Here is a 21353-nt window from a genome sequence, read left to right as displayed (position 1 = left end):
AAAGTAAATCTTTGTATTTTGGGCTTGATTATAGATGGTTTTCTCCTTTTTCTCAAAGTAAACTCCCTGGTAGCTGCATTTATTTACATTACTTCAAGCATTTTCCTGAAGGTGTGATTCTAACTCGCCTCCTTCTCTTTGGTTCTGCTGGTATTCTGAAGGTTTGGACTGGGCTCATTGTCTCACCATTCCGGAGCTGGATCAGGATTCAGGATCAGTTTAGGATTAGGCTTCAGGATGGATACATGGAGCAGGATCATAGGAGCGTTTTTACCGGGAGAAGATCCCGACCCCCTGGCCCTGTCCACATAAACCCATCAAACCGGAACCATTGTAGTGCGATATTCAGAGAAAATTGGCTTTCGAATTTTCCAAAATTTCCCTTTTTGTGTGGGACCTCACAGACAGACTTACTGGCTACACAGTGCCGCACCGTTTATTTTTATTTTTTAAATAATTAAAAAGAAGAGAAAAGCATGGATCAAATCCAGGAGGAGGGCTGGGAGGTGCAGGATGGATCCACACGCGTAAGGAGTGGTAAATAGTGGAAAACCGTTACCAGTGGAGGAGGGAGGGAGGGGTGAAGAGGGAAGTCTGGGAGGAGACAAGGGATCGTAACTTTAATGTGGTTTGTATCTTTTTTTTTTCTTTTGTTTTGTTTTTCTTTTTGGTCCAGTTTTTTTTTTTTTTTTTTTTTCTAGCGGTGGCTGACTTCTGGTTTTCTTACACATGATCTCGATTATCTCAAAGCTTTATTCTCTTTTAATAAAACGTTCTACAACATTAGATGAACTGACTTTTTTCTTTCACTGCATTAAAAATGGTGTGTACAGAGTATTTGAACATATTCCTCTAGGTGGCTGCTGTTAATTTCATTGTCTTAAAAATCTCATAGCTTAGCAGGAGCACTGTTTGCCAAGGTGCTACCTCTTTCAGATCTTTCAGTCCCGCACTCTACACTTCTTTGTCTCTTATGATGAAGCCAGATTTGCCTCATTCTTCTTCCTCTTGCCTGGTCCACTTTGACGTCTCCACAATGGATCATCTGCCTCCATCTCACCCTGTCCTCTATGACATCAGTCCTCTGTATATCCTACACTACATCCATGAATCTTCTCTGAGGTCTTCTTTTACTCCTGCCTGGCAACTCCATCTTCATTTGTCTAGTATAATAATGGATTGCATTTATATAGCGCTTTTCTAGGCACCCAAAGCGCTTCTCAATTCAGTCACTGAATGGCGAGGTTGCCATATCGTGCCCTCGGCCCCTCTGGCCAATACCAGTAGGTGGTAGGGTAAAGTGTCTTGCCCAAGGACACAACAACCAGGACAGAGAGCTGGGGATCGAACTGGCAACCTTCCGGTTACAGATAAGCTTCTCAACCCCCTGAACTACAATCGTCCCACTATGCATCCTCTGCACATGTCCAAACCATCTCTGCCTTGTCTCCCTAACTTTGTCTTCAAATTAAGCCGTCCCTCTGATCTACTACTTTCTAATTTTGTCCATTCTGGTAATTTTCAATGACATTCTTAACTTCAACTTTGCCACCTCCATCTTTGCCTTCTGTCTTCTTTGCTTGTGCTGTCTCTTGTTAGTGTTAGGAGGCAGTGAGAGAAGAAAAGATTAACATCTTCCCCCACTCTTCTGTCATCTTCAGGCACATTATTGTGCAACAGCTCTGGAGGCAGTTGTTGGTAATCTGGTCTTGGACAGATTTTATGCCAAATGGCTTTCCTGACAGAACTCTTCCCGTTTGTCCAGGTCTGAGAGTGGGGTTAACGATATTCATTATTATTCAATAACTTCCTCAGGTGTTGGTTTACTTAAGTAGTTGAGCCTCAGGGTCATTTATAGCAACTGGGTTCGTATTCAGCTTCAGTCTTTCCTGCTTTCTTGTCTCATCATCACATACCTATTTAAATAAAGGCATTTCTTTAAAAGAAAAAAAATGCAAGTATTTGATTGTGTCTGTGCCAGCACGTTTAAACTGTGATGGCTGAAAATCTAGTGGGTGCTGAAACACGACTTGTATAAATACTAGAACTATTTTGTCTCTCGCTCTCTTATCTAAGATCACGTTTTGTCTCGCACTTGTAGAAGCGGTCTGCCGCTTTATTACGTGTGCGTGTGACGTACGCTGTCCCTGGTCTCCATTCAGTAGCGTCATGATGGTCTTCCTCAGTATTGGCACTCATGTCACCAGTCCAGTCAAACTGTGAGCACATATTTTGTTTTTACAGATAAAAGCTGTGTCTTTATTTATCTATTTTCCCCCTAACTGCTTGTTCGTAATGCTCGGGTCTTATTTTCTACAGTTGACAGGCTAACAAACCCCCCTGTGTCAGTGGCAGCTGAACTTCATTCGACCATGGCCTGCAATGACTTTGCCAAATTCTTCACTGAAAAAATCCAAAAAATTAGACAAGCAATTGGTACATCAACAGCAGATCCAGGATATGTACTGTGTCCACCAAAAAACTGTTTAAACACCATGAAACAGTTTCAACCTATTAACAGCAAAGACCTGGAGGACATCTTAGGTCAACTGAACTCCTCCTCCTGCTGTTTAGATGTCCTGCCAACAAGTTTTTTCAAAAAGGTCTCAAAGACTTTAGAGTCAGACCTGTTGCAGATCGTCAACTTTTCTTTATTATCAGGTGTGTTTCCAGAATCACTAAAAACTGCTGTAATCAAACCTATACTGAAAAAGGACAATCTTGACAAGACACAAATGAACAACTACAGGCCGATCTCAAATCTCCCGTTTTTAAGTAAGATCATTGAAAAAGCAGTTTCTCAACAGCTCAGTTACTTCTTAAAACAGAATAATTGCTACGATGCCTTCCAGTCAGGTTTTAGACAGAACCACAGCACTGAAACCGCTCTGACCAAAGTGTTTAATGACATATGTCTGAATACAGACAGTGGAAAAATGTCAGTCCTAGTTTTACTGGATCTCAGTGCAGCATTTGATACAGTTGACCACAACATATTACTCAAACGACTGGAGAACTGGACAGGTCTTTCAGGAACTGTACTAAACTGGTTCAAAACATACGTAGAAAACAGGAAATACTTTGTATCAATAGGTAACTTCACATCTGAGCAGACAAGTATCACATGTGGAGTTCCCCAAGGTTCCATCTTGGGACCCCTTCTGTTTAACATCTACATGCTCCCACTGGCACAGATTATAAACAACAACAAAATAAACTATCACAGCTATGCAGATGACACACAAATATATATCACAATGTCACCAGGAGACCGAGGCCCTGTACAGGCTCTTGGTAAATGCATTGAGGAAATCAATGACTGGTTGTGCCACAATTTTCTCCAGCTAAACAAAAACAAAACTGAGGTAATAGTCTTTGGCGCCAAAGAAAAACGATTACAGGTCACCAGAGAACTTCAATCTATACATCTAAAAACCACAAACCAGGCGAGAAATTTGGGTGTAGTGATGGATGCAGACCTAAACAAAAACAAAACTGAGGTAATAGTCTTTGGCGCCAAAGAAAAACGATTACAGGTCACCAGAGAACTTCAATCTATACATCTAAAAACCACAAACCAGGCGAGAAATTTGGGTGTAGTGATGGATGCAGACCTAAACTTGGAAAAACACATTAAGACAATAACAAAGTCAGCTTACTATCACCTCAAGAATATATCAAGGATAAAAGATCTGATGTCTCAACAGGACCTGGAAAAACTAGTCCATGCATTCATCTTTAGTAGGCTTGATTACTGTAACAGCATCTTTACAGGTCTACCTAAAAAATCAGTCAGACAACTACAGCTCATTCAGAACTCTGCTGCTCGAGTCCTCACTAAGACCAAAAAAGTGGACCACATCAGTCCAGCTCTGAGGTCCTTACACTGGCTGCCTGTCCGTCAGAGGATAGACTTTAAAGTTCTGATGCTGGCCTATAAAGCTCTGAATGGTTTAGGACCAAAATACATCAATGACCTCCTGACCCAGTATGAACCATCCAGATCCCTCAGGTCATCTGGATCCGGTCTTTTATCAGTTCCCAGAGTCAGAACCAGACACGGAGAAGCTGCATTCAGCTTTTACGCTCCTTATATCTGGAACAAACTCCCAGAAAGCCTCAGATCAGCTGAAACACTCAGTTTATTTAAATCCAGGTTAAAGACTCACCTGTTCTCAGCTGCATTTGAATAAAGCACCAAATCCACACTTTAAGCTTAAATTTCAAAACTTACATTTAACTACTGATTTTATCTACTGTTCTGATTTTATCTGTTTTGATTTCATATACTGTTGTTTGTTTGTTTGTTTGTTTGTTTGTTAATTAGTTTATTTGCTTGTTTTAATCAATTTTAAATCATGCTTTTTATTTGTTCTTGTTTCTAATGTCTCTGTAAAGCACTTTGAATCACCTTGTTGTTGAATTGTGCTATACAAATAAACTTGCCTTGCCTTGCCTTGCCTTGCCTTGTTCGGGCCGCAGACGTTTAACTGTCACCCTAGCTCGCTGCTAGCGCTAGCACGCTAGGACGTGTTTTATAAATACGGAATCATTCGCGATATTGACCTGAAAAACCGGAGAGGAGGTCCGCCGTTTGCCTTCGTAGAATTTGAGGACCCGAGGTGGGCTGCAGTGCCACATTTTAACTCATGTTTACACCGAAATATCAGGACAGACTTTAAAGGTGATTTTAAAGCCAAAGAGATTCATGTTAATGCCCACACTTTAGAATTGTACTTCAGAATAAGCATGTATATTGAAATGGTTGTCATTGTTAATTTGGGTGACAATTGTAGGTAATTGTGCTTAAAAATGTTTTGTTTTTTATTTGTATTTATTACTTTTGGGGCAATGTATGTGTATGGAGTCAACAAAATATCCACAAAAAACACTTTAAAACTATATATTGTATCATTATCTCTTCTAAGAAAACAGACAGTTTTAGGTATAAATGAGACAACAAAACCCCCTCCCAATAAATAAATAAATAAGCAATTAGTTTTTACAAGTATTTTAAGGATATAAAAGCTGAGGGGCAATGCTCTACACCAGGGGGACATTTGAACCCTCCCCCCCTGTAGATTTGCCCCTGGTGTTAATAAGATAATATTGGTTTTAAATTATAAGCTCAGTTTTTTATGAAATCTTATTTCTACCACTAAGGAGGAAGAAACAAAGAGTTTTGACATATGCCATTCATAAGTCAAAACTCCAACTTAATACCTCAAAATGTCCTTATTCTTTTTCAGTTTCTGGTATTATTTCTCCAAAATATGAGTTAGAAAGTGGCAGAAATGAGTTTCCATAGATTTTAACCAACTAGTTTCACAGGTTCCGGATACAGACTGCTGGGTTTCAGATGTTTTCATTTTATTGGCTCTGTATTATGCCATAGTGACCAGATATTTGTAATATGGTCATCTCAGGTACACAGGTCTACTCCCACCTGTATTATCCAGAGATGTTTTCAAAGGTCTGCACAAAGACCCTATTATATAGATTATAATAAACAGATTAATTTGAACAGTAAACCTTGCAAAGCCTTTTAAAGTAGTATCCCTGGCACTTGCTTCACAAAGTTTGACCAAATTAAACTATTTATCTTCAAAATGATTTACAGGAGAGTTGTTCTTTGAACTTATCAGTAGAAAAATAAACATCTGTAACTAGAATTTAGCTAAAACAGTTAAATAATTTTTTTAATTAAGTAAACACTATATTAAAAGTAAAATAAAGCTATTATGAAGTAAGATGAGCAAGATATCTTGAAACCTCATTGAAAACGTCCCTGTAAGTCCCCCTGATATTTCCCATTTGTATTTAATGAAATCCTTCATACCACTGGAAGTAGGCGGTCAGCTCTATTTCCAGCTTTTCTGTAAAAGTGTGTGTTTCAATTAAAAAATGATTGAACAGACAGAACATAGTTTGCTGTTTCAGCACCATGGAGAGTGACACTGGGACTGATGGGGTCTGAGTGTTTTAATAAAGAAATGACGTTTCTCTAAAAACACTTCCCATGTCTAATTAATGTGCACTGTGATTTATTTACACAGCTGTATTGGTCTCTCCATGTAAGAAGTGTCCTCAGAAAATTATGCCAATTTTAGATAATGTTGTAAAAGTAAATTAAGACCAATGTTGCAATTTTATTTTGGGTGAAGCAATATTTTTAATGCCTTCGGTTATTTATGGGTTTAATATAAAACACAGATGTGCTTTGCAAGTCTGAAAAGTGAAAGCAATTAAATCTGCATTCTATTTGATTGCCACTAGGGGGCAATAACTGCAGTTTCAAAATACTTGGGTTCCTATGTAAATCTACGGGAAACTGGCTTTCTTACTTAACCTTTCTAAGCAATTTTTTGCTGAGTTTATGGGTTCAGTCACTCATTTGGGGTAATACCGAATTTAAAAAATTGAGTCACGGTTTTAAATCTTTCTCATACTAAGTTTCACAAAGGTAATGCTCATTGGCTAACCACTTAAGCATGTGGTTTCACAAAGAGAAGCTTCTTTCCTCACATCCTATTTCAAAGCACCAGCTTGACTGTGCAAAAATCCCCACCTCCAAGCTTTTTAACCCAGACTTCAGAAGCCAGTAGGTGGCAACACATTTTATACTGTCTGTGGTTGCATACTGTTTTGTCCTTACCATTTTTTTATCATTGAGGGTAAACTGGACAACAAGACTACTCTAATTCGTCTGCACTACAAATGAGATAATGAAAACAGACCATCAAATTGCCTCTCTGAATCTTAAGAAAAAGTTGTATGCTTGTTGTTAGATTGGCTCAGTTTTACGTTAACACATTAAAGTGATATGTTGACTCTTCAGTAGTCCAAAAGTCAAAAGTCGGTACCCTCTGTCATGTTCCGAGGAGTGCGTGAGTGTCAGTATCACTCTTCAGGGATGCAGAGGATGCTGTTTATGGACGTGATGGTTACGACTATGATGGCTACCGTCTGCGTGTTGAATTCCCTTGAAGTGGAGGTGGAAGGGGAGGTGGTGGCAGAGCTTTAGGAGCCCCAAGGGGACGGTATGGTCCCCTGTCACGGCGCTCCGAGTACAGGGTTATAGTCTCAGGTAGGCGCGTGCATCTTGTCACCTCGCATCTTATTACCTCCCCACCTTAATGTGTTACATTTCCTATAACATCCCTATTCTTCACGTCAGGCCTTCCCCCCAGCGGGAGTTGGCAGGACCTGAAGGATCACATGCGGGAGGCAGGTGATGTATGTTATGCTGACGTGTACCGTGATGGCACTGGCGTGGTGGAGTTTGTACGCAAGGAAGACATGACCTACGCCATCCGTAAATTGGATAACACCAAGTTTTGCTCCCATGAGGTAGGTTAGGGTCGCTGCAATGAATAGCTCTGGGAGTAAATTTTAGGATTTAAATTTTCCAAGGTAAGTCCTGATACAAAATTTCGAGCAGGGAGAGTGAGGAAAATGGTGAAATTCTACATTAATGACACTAATCAGATGGTGTACAATGTTAAGACCATTTTTAATTTCTTTCGTGGAGATTCTTTGTAAGAGGGCAGCAATCTTTTCCAAATGTTTTTAACCACAATTAATGTAATCAAGCAGCTCTTTTGCCATTCCCGCTCTTCTGTTTGTATGTTCAGGGTGAGACGCCCTACATTCGCATAAAGATGGACGGCCCTCGCAGCCCCAGCTACGGTTGCTCACGTTCTCGTAGCCATAGTCGAAGCCGGAGCAACAGCGGGTCACGCAGCTACTCCCCACATCGCAGCAGAGGATCTCCTCACTACTCTCCCCGACGCTCCCGCTCTCGCTCTCGCACCTAGACGCCCCTCCTATGACATAAACCACCAGCTCATCCCACCAGCTCGTCTCAGAGTGGAGACGACAGACTTCACAGAACAGATCTCCATGGACCATTTGCTGTGTTAACTGTTTCCTGCATCTCTTGTGTGTTTCTTTTCCCCCAGATTTCTGTTGCGGGATTTATTTTGCTTTAGACCAGCTGAATTTTCCTGGTTTATGTATGTCCCCTTTACTTATATCCTTTTCTCACCCTTTTCACGCACAATGATCTAAACCTTTTTCCTGCAAACTTGTCCCTTCCTATGTGTGTACTCCTCCTCTTCCAGTTCCAACCTGTGTGTGGATTGTATGCTTTGTGTTTTGGTTTTTATACTGGGGTTGTTATGGATGTATATATATTAATATACATATATTTGTTACCAGCATTGCTTATAAAATTGTATTTTGACCCTTTCCCGTGTTTCTCTGTTCAGAGTTCAGAGGAGCAGGATAGGATGGGAACAGAGGAGACTGTTCATATTAGGATAAGCAGGAGGAGGAGGAGTCAGATATGGCACCAATGGCTGTGGTCTCTATATCTGAAATCTGCATAAGATAAGGCTTTAGTCCATTTTAGCCATAAATATATGCTTGAACATAGCTGATTACTGTAATGAGATGTTTGTGGTTGTAGTAAAGGTTTTGTTTGTTGCATGCTCACATTCTAAAGTTCATACTGGCAAGGTTAGACAAGCCCCTAAAGTCCAGTGATTCTTCTCAGTAGTCCCTGCAGATTTTTCTAAAACATTATAAAGTCCTGTGATGGTTCTGTCCCTGGTAGCTGTATTTGTTGACATTTCTTTAAGCATTTTCCTGAAGGTGTGATTCTAACTTGCCTCCTTCTCTTTGGTTCTGCTGGTATTCTGAAGGTCTGGACTGGGCTCATTGTCTCCCCATTCCGGAGCCGGATTAGGATTAGGCTTCAGGATGGATACATGGAGCAGGAGCATGGGAGCAATTTACCGGGAGAGGATCCCCACCCCTGACCCTGTCCACATAACCCCATCAAAGTGGAAACATTTTGTAGAAATATTCAAACTTTAAATTGGCCTTCAAACAGCAGAAAGAAAATTTCTTTCCACACGGGAAGGCTTCCTGATGAGAATTATTTTTCTTTTTTAAATTAACATGATCAAAGCTTGGTGTAATCCAGGAGGAGGGCTGGGAGGTGCAGGATGGATCCACGCACATAAGGAGAGTGGTAAAGCTAAACATGAACACACTTACGGAGGGTGGGGAGACTGGGAGGTTACAGGAGAATGTGACTTTATGTATGTCACATTTCTCTTAGGTCAGCGCTTTTCTGCAGAAGATGCATATTCATTAGGATAAATATAATCTCCAGTACATTGAAAAGCTTCAATAAAAAATCAGTTTACAGTTTCCTGTTTTCCTGTTTTTCTTTTTTGTACAATTTCTGCAGATTTATCAGATTACACAGTACGTCTACAAGTTTCTGACATATTTCTGGCCTGATATTTGACTGCTCTTCTGTTGGTTGGTTTCTGGCATGGACTTAGCTTTTAAGCATATCCCACAAATTTTCACTGAGGTTGAGGTCATGACTTTGGAAGGCTAGTCCAGAAAATTAATGTTAGCCTGTTTTCATGTGTATTTGCGTTCATTTTTTTGTTGAAGCATCCAGTTGGGTCCAAGTTCCAAATATCTAGCTCTTAATTTGAGGTGAAGTTAAAGAATCTGGAGGTAGCCCTCTTTCGTTATGATTCCATCCACTTTGTGCAGTGTACCAGTACCAGTGGCAGCTAAACAACCCCAGAACATGATGCTACCATCACTATGGTTGGCCATACCGTGTCATACCGTGGGGTATGTTCACGGGGTATGAAGGATCTCCAGGCATTTGGTTTGTTCATGGCTGGAAATTTCAGTCAAGCTTGACATCTCAGTTAATGGTGACAGTGGACAGTGACCCTGCAGGGTCACCATGGTGTTCCAGCAGTTCCAGTTAATGGCCTGCTTGAGCCTTGGAGGTTCCCTTGAACGTACTAACCAATTTCAGTGACAGTTTGGGTCTTCTTCCAGACACTGGAAAAGTGGTGACACATCTGAATGACTTGTACTTATGTACTTTGAACTCATGATCTTGGAGCCTGCAGTTGTTTAGAAATCACTCCAAGAGACCTTCTCAACTTGTGTAGATCTACAATCCTCTTCCTTAGATCTTCACCGAAGAGTTCCTTGGACTTTCCCATTGGACTTCCCCATTGGTCAATCCACCAACTGCTGTCAAATAAATACTTTATGTGTTGGCAAAGAAACTACCATTTATAGTCAATTGTGACAATCAATGAGAAGTTAATAGGTCTTATCAAGTTAAAAAAAACACTGTAGAACTTTCAGCACAACTTAAATGATTTAAGCGAGTGTGTGCACAAAATTGACTCTCTGTGGATTATAGAGAATCCAAAATAATTCCAACTTGTTTCTTTAAAATCATTAAAGATGTATGCTGTAAAATCACTACACTGTGGAAAAAGAACAGTTCAAAGAAATCATTAACACACAAAAGGACTGTGATGTTTATGCTTGTGATAAGTGAAAGTAAACTTCTGGGCACATTTGCAATGCCTCAGTTTAGGGTCTTGGTTATCTACACTACCTTTCTGAAAGAGGGTAGAAATGGACACCAAATAAAATTACAGTCATACCAGCATGAATAAATAAGGATGATTATGAGTCATGCAATGGGAGCCCAAGAATAAAACATATGAAGTTGAAAATGATCATAACGGGTATAATTTAATGTTACTGTGAGGTACTGAGGACTGTGGAAAAGGGAGAAAAAAGAGAAAAAGCAAACCAGGACAATTTGAACCTGTGTTTGTTATATGATTTGAAAAAACTAAAATCTTGTTCATAACTATTTTATTAGTTATGAATGTGCATATTTTGGGCCCGAGGGGGGTTGCACATCAATCACCTGGATCAATGAGGCAAGTTGGGGGAGGGAACGGGTGAAACGTTGCATTCTGGGTGGAAATAAGATGCGGGGTGCTGTCCGCAAGTAAAACCACGCCATTGGCAGGGTGGAGGCTTCGCTCGAGCCAATCACGTGGTGAATGTGAAGTGGAGGGCGGAACGCACGGGGGCACACTTCCTTGCATAAATAAAGGAAAAACCTGCGCGGTCCCTTCATCGCACTCCGTTGCACGTTAAGACTTTCTTGAAAGACGGTAAGAGTAAAATGCACGTTTGGTTCTAACCTTTGCTGCGAATTGTCACAGTGAGCAGGTCAGCGCGAGGGGTGAGGTTTCTGTACCCCGCGTGCTCATCCACGCTCTCAGGCTCTTACCTTACTTGCTGCACATTATTTGCAAACCTGGTAATCGGAGCACTTACACCGTTGTTGGGTTAAATTAGCGATACTGCGTGTTGCAATGGTTAAACTGGGCTATTCGAGCAACATTTACCAAATAATGATGCCAGCGACGCATGGCTTCTATTTCTTGTGATCCTAACATAAAGGGCCCTTTATGTTAATGTCTTAAATTACACGAGGGACCTCAATAAAAGGGACGCCTATCTCCATCAGCTGTTTTGGATAGTGTCCTGGTTTCATTTAGCTCTCACTTGCAAATCATGTAAATCATCTATTCAAAATGAAAGTAAATAAAAGGCACCCCTGCAGCCAGTGACCGCTTCCTTAGGCACATTGTGTGATAACAGTGATGTCATGAGAAGGTAAGAGCTGAGCGGACACGGTAAAGATTGCTTTGTCTCCTGCAGTCAGAAAGCCAACATGGGTGACAAGAAGGCTGTGATCAAGAACGCAGACATGTCTGATGAAATGCAGCAGGATGCAGTGGACTGTGCCATGCAGGCCATGGAGAAGTATAACATTGAGAAGGATATCGCCGCCTATGTCAAAAAGGTATGTTGCTGTTGCTTCAAAGTAAAATGAGTAGCGCAAACTTGTTGCATGCATTTTTGCCAAGAAGATGCTAACTTGTGTCTTCCCCTGCAGGAGTTTGACAAGAAGTACAACCCCACATGGCACTGCATTGTTGGGAGGAACTTTGGCAGCTATGTGACACATGAGACGAAGCATTTCATCTACTTCTACCTGGGTCAAGTGGCTATTCTGCTGTTCAAGTCTGGCTGAGACGTGGGCTCCTAAACTATTTCAGCATTTCTTCTCCCATTTGCTACATGACTACCTCCTAATTTCTTGCCGTCTTCAGCCTGTTATTATTTTTGTCTCCTGCAACACTACCAACAGTGGCTGGTGCTTTGAGCTTGTGTAATGCCTGGACTGGTGATGTGTCATTCATAGAAAATGCCAATATAAAATGACTTATGGTGACAGCACTCAGTCAGCCTCTGCACTTCTAACAGACTCATTGTGGCTCATGACTTCCCAGTAATTTGCTGTGTTGTGGTGGCACAGACTTTGTATGTTAGTTCACATGACTGTATAATTTATTTTCATTGAATTAAAATGAGCAACAGCCTTTTTTGTTATCCTTTTGATTTTCACTGACAAACCATGCTGAGACTGTTGCTTACATGAAATAAAGGATGCAAAATACTGAGATTTTAAGGGTTTTGTACATGCCTAAACATTCCTGTTGACACTTGTAGTGTTGTTGTAGATCTTTGGGAATGTAATTCAGTGAGTAGTCATTGTGATATTTTCATATTGACCAGAAAAAACTTTGACGACAGTAAATTGGTTCAAAATGCTTTGTGTGCTTTAAATTCATTTCACTTCCATGAGCTATTAATGGCTTGGCACCCTATTGGGCTGTCGAGCACTTTATCTCCCGTGTATTCTGAAGCATTGTGATGCATCTAAACTTTAGGTGCTCTGACATAACTGCAAATAGGCAGATATAGAGTACCTCTTGTTTGGAAATGCAGAAATTTTTTTTGTGCATTTACAATGCGGTGTGTAAGGCAAAAACCGAATTTGTACAGTTTCAAATGATCTTAAAAGCTAGTATTTGGTATGAACACCTTTATTCAACACTTAAGTTCTTGTGTAATGTGGTGTACTGCAGCCTTTTCTCACCGTTTGCTTTCCTGTGAAAAAAAATTACAGTAAAGCTAAGCACAGTTTTAGAAAAAATAAATGGCAAATCAAACTACGTGGAAGCTAATGTCTGCCAGTGAAATAAAGTTGACTACGCATGCAGGCAAAAGTTTACTTTAACTAATTCAAAATTTTGAGTTGCCTAATGTGAAATTTTCTGCTTTTGGATAGCAGAAAAAATAAATTAATTATTTTATTGTATTTTTTCAGTGGAAGAAACAAGCCTCCATACATACGTAAAGATATTACACATAAAAAACACACAGAAACATTGGAAAACAGTTTTTGGCAGACAATCACTTTTTGGCACAACAGCGGTAAACGCTGTAAAATGGATAGTTTTGTTTTTCTGGTTTTCACCGCAGGGGGGCGGTAATGAGCTGAACTCTTGGATATGATGCTTTAAAGAAAGCCCAATAACCACCGAGGAGATAGTAGAAGTAATGGCGGCTCAGAGCGGGTTGTCACACCCGGCTCTTGTCCGCGGTGGTGTGTCTGTTTTCCCCCCGGTGCCTCTGTCCGCTGAGGCCGCTCCGTTCACTCCCATGGAGCCGTCCGGTTGGGGGCCCGGCTCACAGTCGGAGGCCGAGAAACTGTTTTCCAACTGCGCCATAAAACTGAGAGCCCTGCGAGCAGACTCGGTCCAACTCAAAGAGGAGCTCAACCTGCTCTTTGACCAACTCTTGTCCGAAAACTACAACAGGACCTTCGAGCCCGCTGTCAACATCCGTCCAGAGGTACGGACACTCGCTTTGGACCTGTAGTCTGTTTTCAGCGACACAAACTCTATAAAAGTCTGCCGCCTCTGTATTTAGAAGCAGAGCTGGGATGAATAAACACTGAAATAGCCATAAACCCACGCACTTCAGAGCCCCGAGGATAACCATATAACCAATAAGAGACTAGCTCTAAACTAAACCAACAACTGTGACATCAGCATTTTGTTTCTTTTCTGTATTGGTGTATTATTTCCATTTCAGGACGTGTGTTCTCTGCTGAAACATGCCAGCTGTCTTGTGCCCCTGACTCAGGAGCATCTAGTCATCAAACTCTGCCAGGTTGTCCATCATCTGCTCAACCAGCTGAAGGTAACAGGTCATGCTTGTGCCACATGTACACTTATGTATTGTTAGGACTGCTTTTGTCGCATTTACACTATATGGACAAAAGTACTGAGTTGTCACTGAACTGAGGTGTTTCGTTCAGTCTCGTTGCCACAGATGAACAAAATCGGTGAAGTCGAGTGTGGTACTATAACAGGATGACCGATGCCAACTAAATGGTATTATTGCGAAGTGGAAGCAATAAATCAATAACCACAGACATCCAGACCTCAATAGGCATTAAAACCATATATAGAGAGCTTCGTGGCATGGTTTCTATGGCCAAGCAGCTTTGCATCACCAAATATCGGACAGCAGTGGGCCATCTATAAAGTTTGTTTGGTCTGGGTTGATGGTTCCAGTAAAGGCATATCTTAATGCTTTAGGGAAACTGTGCCAACTTGGGTCTGCCCCAGTGCACAAAGCAAGCTCCTTAAAGATGTGCTAGGATTAGTTTGATGCGGAAGAATATGCCAAACTGATCCAACCGTCAAACACCTTTTGGGATGAACTAGAACAGAGATTCCAGCATCAGCATCAGGCTTCATAAATGCTCTTCTGGATGAGAGGACGAAATTTACAAGCCTGTAGAGGATTCTTAGTGGAAACTCTTATATCACGACAACCAACTCCATACTAACAGAATGGGATGTCATAAAAGCTTGTGTAGTTGTTGGGATATACTGCACTTACAGCCACATTTGTCTTTTATTTTTAAGGTAATAATGTATGAGCACACGCTGGATGTACTGGTGAACTATACTGCAGGTGCACTGAAAGTATGCAGTACGTGGACCCACACAGACGTCCTCCTGGCACTCTCCACTGTAGTCTATGGGAATGGACCTCAGTGCCACCAGGTAGATATTTAGTGCACTTTCCGAAAAGTGTGCCCTAACTGTTGACTATTTACGTCAAGATTTTTTTTGTATATATATTTGTAGCACCTCAGCGACTTACTGGGTGAAGAGGGATTCCTCCTGCAGTATAGTTCTCCATCTCAGTCAAACATGGAGTTGCGCCGCGTTGCTCTTACCTGCATGGCCAACATCTGTCTCAGGTACTGCTACAACATGCTTGAGCCAGTAGCCATTTTTATCTGTGTAAACTGCAGGCTATATGAAAGCCTGGATGTAGTGTCTATAATCTGATTTCTGAAGAGCTGCTTCGAATCTGGAACTCGAATGAGACGCAGTGCCAGTTTCTCCATCTTTAAGCTTGTATTTGTCGCTCTAATCGTCTGCATCTGTCCCTGCAGGATACCTGGTCAGCCGCCTTTGGATGATCAGTACAGAAGTGTGTGCTTCCAAGCCTTCCTGAAAACGCTGCAGTCAACCAAACCTCCCGACACTGATGAGCTCTTCTACTGCATGGTACTGGATACTCAACAACAAACATTTAAACGAGAAACAGATTAATTCAATCCTGCTTATATAAAATTGTGTAATCTGCGCAGGTGATCCAAGCAGCTCTAAAGGGACTTCAGTGTTGTCTCTCAGGTGGGAAGTGGAAATTTGGTGGAGGGGAGGAGCTCGGGTCTGTACTGGCTGCACTTAAGGTGTAAAATCTCACCACATGTGCACAGTTATTATTAATTGATTAATTTTTGTTGAGTTGAGTATTAATATGGAGTCCTGCTCATGTATTCTGCAGCGACTCATGTTCCAGGGGGCTCCAGGTGTGATTGTGGAGTGGCCGGCTGTACTTTATCCAGCACCTTTACCGCAGTACGAGAGTCTCTCCGCAGCAAAAACTGCAGAATCACCAAAATCATTAGAGCCACCAAAGGATGTCGCTGTGCCAGGAAAAGCTTCAGGGGTAAGAAGAGTGTTGATACCAGCAATGGCCATATTTAAAAACACTGAGGAAACTCTGATTTTTAATTGAATGTATTTCTCTCTCCAAAGAGTAAAAAGAGGAAATCTAAAGGTAGGGGAAAGAAGACGAAAACTGAGGAGAGCAGAGGGGATGAACGAGAGGAAGGAGATGCAGAGACTGTGCCTGCACTTCTGAAAGGCAGGGCGGAGGAAAAACAGCCTGCCTCATTTCTCTACCCGTCCTGGAAACTAAACAGTTCTGATTCTGAATTTTCCGACCTAGAGGGCAACGCACAGAGCAAATTAAGGTACAGAAAGACCCTTAATTAAATATTTTTCTCCCATGCATGTGTATCTTTTAAAAGTATCAATAGATGTTTTTAATTTTTTTTTAATTTTTTTTACTGTTTACACTCTTTCAGAGTGAACCACGGTCGTGTGCGTCAGGGGGCGCTGCACTGTTTGTTAGTTGTGGTGAAAGCAGTAGAGAAGAGAACTCTGTACGGTTACTGGTCTTCCTTCATCCCCGACTCTCCCATCGGGGGATCACCGCCTCTTACTCTCGTCACAATTATTCTGAAGGACCTCTCTCCAAAGGTACAACACACGCACACACACACTGTGCAGTTCTGGACCGATACGATTGTAACATCTCTCTCTTGACCCCCCTTCCAGGTGAGGTTGTGTGCACTTCAGGTGTTGTCAGCCATGCTGGATAGCTCCCGGCAGTTCCTGGCTGTGGCTGAAGATACGGCGTCTCCTCGAACATCTTACACCCCTTTCTCCTTCACGCTGGCGACTGCTATCAGAGAGCTGCACCGCACCCTCAGTCTGGCCCTGCTGGCCGAGACCTCCCCTCAGACTCTCACACAGGTCATAAAGGTACGATTATTTGCTCTCCACGAACACTTTTTATCTTTCATCTCTTTCTCTTTTGGGTTACAGCTACTGTCAATATTTCTTTGTTGAACTTTAATATAAACCCGGATGTTACAGACTATAGCATAATGATTTTTTTTTCTTTGCTGTAAAAACTCATTAGGTAAACATAATTAAATTTAAACTCCATTTAATTTCAGCGGAATTACACCCTCAGTCTCATAAAGTATGACGAAAACTGATAACTTAATGAATCCATTAGGGTTTAATTACATTTATTTCATTACATGCGATATGTTCAGGTTCCAGTAATGAAATGCGCTATAATGCAAAAGTAAACAAGTATGCTAAGTGATTTTTATAGTGTTAAAAAGTTCTGAAAAGACTCTGGAATAGTCTTTAAAAGTTGCGCTTTTCAAATTCGGACATAAAAATAGAATTAAGAATAAGTCTGGGCAGTATTAGTGTTGTTGTTGTTTTTCAGTATTGAAGCGAAAAATAAACAGAATTTGTTGTGACAATTAGCAGTTTAGCTAGATGGTTGCATATTGCCTGCTAACACTTTGAATAACTTCACATACCTTTACTGTGTAAGGTCACATGTTTGCAGTCTGTGTGTGCATATAAATAAGAGGATTAGTCACTGTTTGTCTTTTTTGTGGTGTTTATCAGGATGTAAATTACAATATGAGTTTCATGTGAAATGAGCTGAGAGAGTGCTAAATTCTGACATGCATCTTTGTTATCCACACTGTAAATATCCGTCTGCTCCGTCTGTTAGTGTCTGGCCTACTTGGTAGCCAACGCTCCCTATCACCGCCTCAGACCTGGCCTGCTCACTCAGCTCTGGAAGCAGATTCGTCCGTATGTGCGCCACAGAGGTCTGTATGTTGTCGGCACGCTGAAATAACTGCCAATAGGATGTAAGACACTGAAGTCTGTTACCGTCCACACAACTATCTGTCCTTCTTTAGATGTGAATGTGCGTGTGTCAGTCCTGACACTTTATGGCGCTCTGGTGACCACGCAGGCTCCTCTCCCTGAGGTGCAGCTGCTCCTCCAGCAGCCAGATCACAGCAGCAGCATGGGTGTGTTCACGCCACAGGACTCGGGCCTCAGCTGGAGACAAAGAGACGGGGTGTCCTCACCCTCTCGTACACCAGTCAAACATTCCCAGCGGAGCTCTAGCACACACTCCCCACACATTCCTCACACACCAGGGGAAGAGGACAGCCGGCGACTGTGGCTGCTGCAGCTCTGTGTGACACTAGTGACTCAACCCAGAGAGGACCAATCAGACAGCGAAGGAGTGGGAGGGGGTGCTGCTTTAGAGCCACCTCCTGTTCGACTTGAAGCTCTGCAGGTGAGCAATAATGAGCCAGACAGGAAGCTCCAAACAGGCATTTCTAAAGTCTGAAGATGTTTTTAATCTCTTGTGTTTCAGGTCTTGTCTCACCTGGTGCGTGGCTACTTCCCTCTAACTCAACACTACCTGTGTGAGATTGGGCAAGTGAGCACACGCTGTCTTGGGGAGACGGACACCTCCATACAGCTGCACGGAGCAAAAGTAATGCCCTCTATATAATATAGTAGTATGAATTGAATACTGATCCTGCAACAGTACACAATAAAACAAGTATCAGATATTTAGAAATAACATCTGTCTTTTATTTAGTTGCTAGAGGAGTTTGGTTCGGGAATAATTCAACAGTACAGAGCAGAAAACAACGTGCCTGAGAGCTCAAGGGTCCCCATAAGCCAGGTAAATGCAGATCATTTCTACACAGTGCATTACACACAGCATACGATTACAGAGGTTTAAACAAATGCACTTCGTTCTTTTTGGACAAATCCTCATTCGCCTGTTTCAAAGATGGGTTCAGCAAATTTAGGGTTAAAATCTAAGTGTAAGTGCTATTCTTAATATCCATATGTAACAGACAGGTTTAAAGTATATATTTATGTAACGTTTTAGAGCATTTAAGCAAACTTTTCTCAGACTTTGACACTAATGTCATGTTTTCTGTCCTCACACACTGATGTGCATTTCTAAGAGATTGTAAAATAATTTTTCAGAAGTGTAAAACCTGAGTTCAAAGAGCCCAGAGATCTTAGATGGAAAATCTCTTTGTAATTATAAAGATAACCACAGTTTCCTGAAATACTTATACTTACAGGGGTAGGAGCATGATTTCATATGAGCTACAGGTCGAGCACAGACTGAGAGTTAAGCTGCTGCCACTGAGGTACAGATAATTTCTGTGCAGGCTTTAGCAACAGTAAAAGGAGGCATTAAGAACAGGTTATATTTAAAAAAAAAAAATCTCTCTAATCCACATTAATGTGTGGTAATTTAATCAATGTGTGTACAATACAGGTGGTGCAGTTTTGGTCAGAAGTGTTGAGCGGCCCGTTAAACCGAGCGCTGCAGAATGAGCAACATCCCACGCTGCAGGCGAGCGCCTGTGACACGCTCTCCTCCATTCTGCCGCAGGCCTTTGCACAGCTGCCTGTGAGTTATCCCCTTTTATTGGACTTGTTTTTCTGCACTAGTGCTGCCGAGCTTCACGGCGCTGTATGTGTACTGTTGTTTTTAAGGACAAGACCCAGCTGATGTGCATCACTGTGCTGCTGGGACTCACCTATATTGAAAACTACCTGGTGAAGACGGCAGCCGTCAGGGCTTTGGGGATCTACGTACTGTTCCCCTGCTTGAGAGAGGTAGGTGTGCTGATCACCAGCTATGACCACAATTTACAATTTAAATCAGATATTTTGAATCCAAGATATGTAAACCTCTGGAAAAAAATAGAACAATTATGTTCTTCTTTTCAGGATGTCATGTTTGTGGCTGATACTGCAAACACTATCCTAGCTGCGCTCGATGATCGATCTACAAATGTGCGTGCCAAGGCTGCCTGGTCCCTTGGGAACCTCACAGACACTCTTATTGTTAATATGTAAGACAGCATGGATGTACCACACATATAATCTCAGAACAGACTGAAATCATATTAAAAGGGTAGAATAAAATATACCGAATGCCTATAAACAGTTGATCTTGTTTCTCTTTAACCAGGGAGAGTGTAGGTGTGGACTTCCAGGAAGAGTTATCAGACATGTTGCTGCTCAAGATGCTGCAGGCAGCCACGCGAGCAGCAGCAGACAAAGACAGGGTGCGAGCAGCTACGCTTTCACACTCACACAAACATGCAGGTTATTTTAAAACGCCCCCGAATTCATCTGTTAGATCTTGTAGAGTGTACTTACGTCCTCCCTCGATCCCTACCAGGTGAAGTCTAATGCAGTGCGCGCTCTCGGGAATCTGCTTCATTTCCTGCGGCAGAGTCAGATGACCAGGCCCGCGTTCCAGCAGCCACTGGAAGATGCAGTGCGTGCTCTGGTTAAAACGGTCCAATCAGAGGCTACGATGAAGGTCAGATGGAACGCCTGTTATGCTTTGGGAAATGCTTTCAGAAACCCCGCCTTGCCGCTAGGTAAGTGTTTAACCACAGGGCTGTAAAAGCATCATACATTGTCAGTGTTATGCATTACATTTGAAGGAGGCTGTTGTGCAAAATGTCTCCAGCAGTGATTCATTTGGATTTCAGTTTTTTTGAAAAGCTGCTCATGTCCATCTCTTCATCAGACTCAGCTGCCTGGTCTCACGAAGCATTCTCTGCGCTCTGCCATGTTGTTACTTCCTGTAAGAACTTTAAAGTGCGGATCAAATCTGCCGCTGCCCTTGCAGTTCCCGCCCACCGCGGCTGCTATGGAGACACAGAGCGGTTCACCCGTGTGTGGTGCTCCCTCGCAACAGCCCTTGAGAACAGCGAAGACACCAACGACTTCTTGGAGTACCGCTACAGCGCCAGCCTGCGACACACACTCTCTCAGGCTCTCTTACACCTGCTCAGCGTAAGCCAGTCACAGGACATGCTCGGGCTCGGCACGTCACTGGCCAGCGAGGAGGGGACGGGCATCAGAGAGCATTTGATGAAGTACCTCCGAGCAGAGGAAGGAGGAGGAGAGGAGGCAGAGAAGGATATAAGGGGGGAAAGTTTGCACCCTCGGGAGAGAATTGGAAGTGTGGAGCAGATTTTGATCAGGATAAAGGGGTTAAAGGTGGAAGGGGAGGAGGAGAGGGGTAAGGAGATGGTGAGTCATTTCCTGGAGGATTTAATAAAGATTTGTGAAGAGACTTGGGAAAACACCCAAACTAACAGAGAGGTGACTGAAAGCAAAGCGGATCATGTATGAACTGCTGGGCAGTGATTTATGACTGATAATGTTGAACATCTGTTCAAAGATATTTGAAATCTGAAAAAATACAAATATTTTCAGGAAGAAAAAGAATAAATTGAATCCTATGTATTGATCTCATGCATTTATACCACTTTGGTCATTCTTAGTTAGAGGATGATTGTGTCTTTTTAATTTTACTAATATGATTAAAGATTTTTAAGTGTAAGCATGTACTTCCCTGCAGTCTGGATTTGTTAAACTATAAAAACTTTCTTTTGAAACATGTTGCCAAGAAATGTACTGAACTGAAGCCTTCAGTTGATCCAAAATGCTCCGGAGAGGGAGGGAGGGAGAGCACATTTCTCCCATATTGGCTTCTCTTCACTGGCTCCCTGTTAAATCCAGATTCAAATTTAGAGT

At 42.0% G+C, this 21353-nt stretch overlaps 3 protein-coding genes across 7 annotated transcripts; all 3 read left to right on the top strand.

The window, feature by feature from the left end:
• Positions 1–308: 308 nt before the first annotated feature.
• On the top strand, positions 309–9204 carry LOC147320626 (serine/arginine-rich splicing factor 1B-like). 4 transcript variants are annotated; one of them, XR_015131279.1, is made up of 4 exons: positions 309–2219; positions 6912–7087; positions 7178–7350; positions 7635–9204. XR_015131279.1 is itself a non-coding variant. In XM_086308734.1 (4 exons), exons 3-4 carry the CDS (start codon positions 7219–7221, stop codon positions 7815–7817), a joined length of 315 nt encoding a protein of 104 aa, XP_086164860.1. In that variant the 5' UTR covers positions 4473–4622; positions 6912–7087; positions 7178–7218; the 3' UTR covers positions 7818–9204. The 4 variants fall into 4 exon arrangements, 3 of the variants coding, with proteins under 3 accessions (XP_086164860.1, XP_086164858.1, XP_086164859.1); XM_086308734.1 differs by lacking the exon at positions 309–2219 and adding an exon at positions 4473–4622; XM_086308732.1 differs by lacking the exon at positions 309–2219 and adding an exon at positions 4473–4684.
• Positions 9205–10892: 1688 nt separating this feature from the next.
• On the top strand, positions 10893–12542 carry dynll2b (dynein, light chain, LC8-type 2b). 2 transcript variants are annotated; one of them, XM_086308735.1, is made up of 3 exons: positions 10893–11030; positions 11584–11728; positions 11822–12542. In XM_086308735.1, the coding sequence occupies exons 2-3, from the start codon at positions 11597–11599 to the stop codon at positions 11957–11959; spliced, it is 270 nt and encodes an 89-aa protein (XP_086164861.1). In that variant the 5' UTR covers positions 10893–11030; positions 11584–11596; the 3' UTR covers positions 11960–12542. The 2 variants fall into 2 exon arrangements, with proteins under 2 accessions (XP_086164861.1, XP_086164862.1); XM_086308736.1 differs by having other exon boundaries at positions 10897–11030; positions 11588–11728.
• Positions 12543–13316: 774 nt separating this feature from the next.
• heatr6 (HEAT repeat containing 6) lies at positions 13317–21214 on the top strand. Its single transcript, XM_086308729.1, has 20 exons — positions 13317–13626; positions 13870–13977; positions 14712–14852; positions 14937–15052; positions 15251–15365; positions 15449–15550; positions 15646–15810; positions 15900–16117; positions 16232–16406; positions 16485–16691; positions 17470–17569; positions 17663–18051; positions 18133–18255; positions 18364–18450; positions 19066–19200; positions 19287–19409; positions 19524–19648; positions 19768–19864; positions 19981–20185; positions 20338–21214. Exons 1-20 carry the CDS (start codon positions 13333–13335, stop codon positions 20946–20948), a joined length of 3636 nt encoding a protein of 1211 aa, XP_086164855.1. The 5' UTR covers positions 13317–13332; the 3' UTR covers positions 20949–21214.
• Positions 21215–21353: the final 139 nt, after the last annotated feature.

Source organism: Aulonocara sp. 'chitande type north' Nkhata Bay, linkage group LG10 (assembly GCF_057382095.1).
Source record: "Aulonocara sp. 'chitande type north' Nkhata Bay isolate Kocher_YH1m ecotype deep benthic linkage group LG10, A_spYH_male_GT1.1, whole genome shotgun sequence".
Classification (NCBI taxonomy): Eukaryota; Metazoa; Chordata; class Actinopteri; order Cichliformes; family Cichlidae; genus Aulonocara; species Aulonocara sp. 'chitande type north' Nkhata Bay.
Note: the sequence above shows the minus strand (reverse complement) of the source record. Positions and strands in the feature narration are given on the sequence as shown.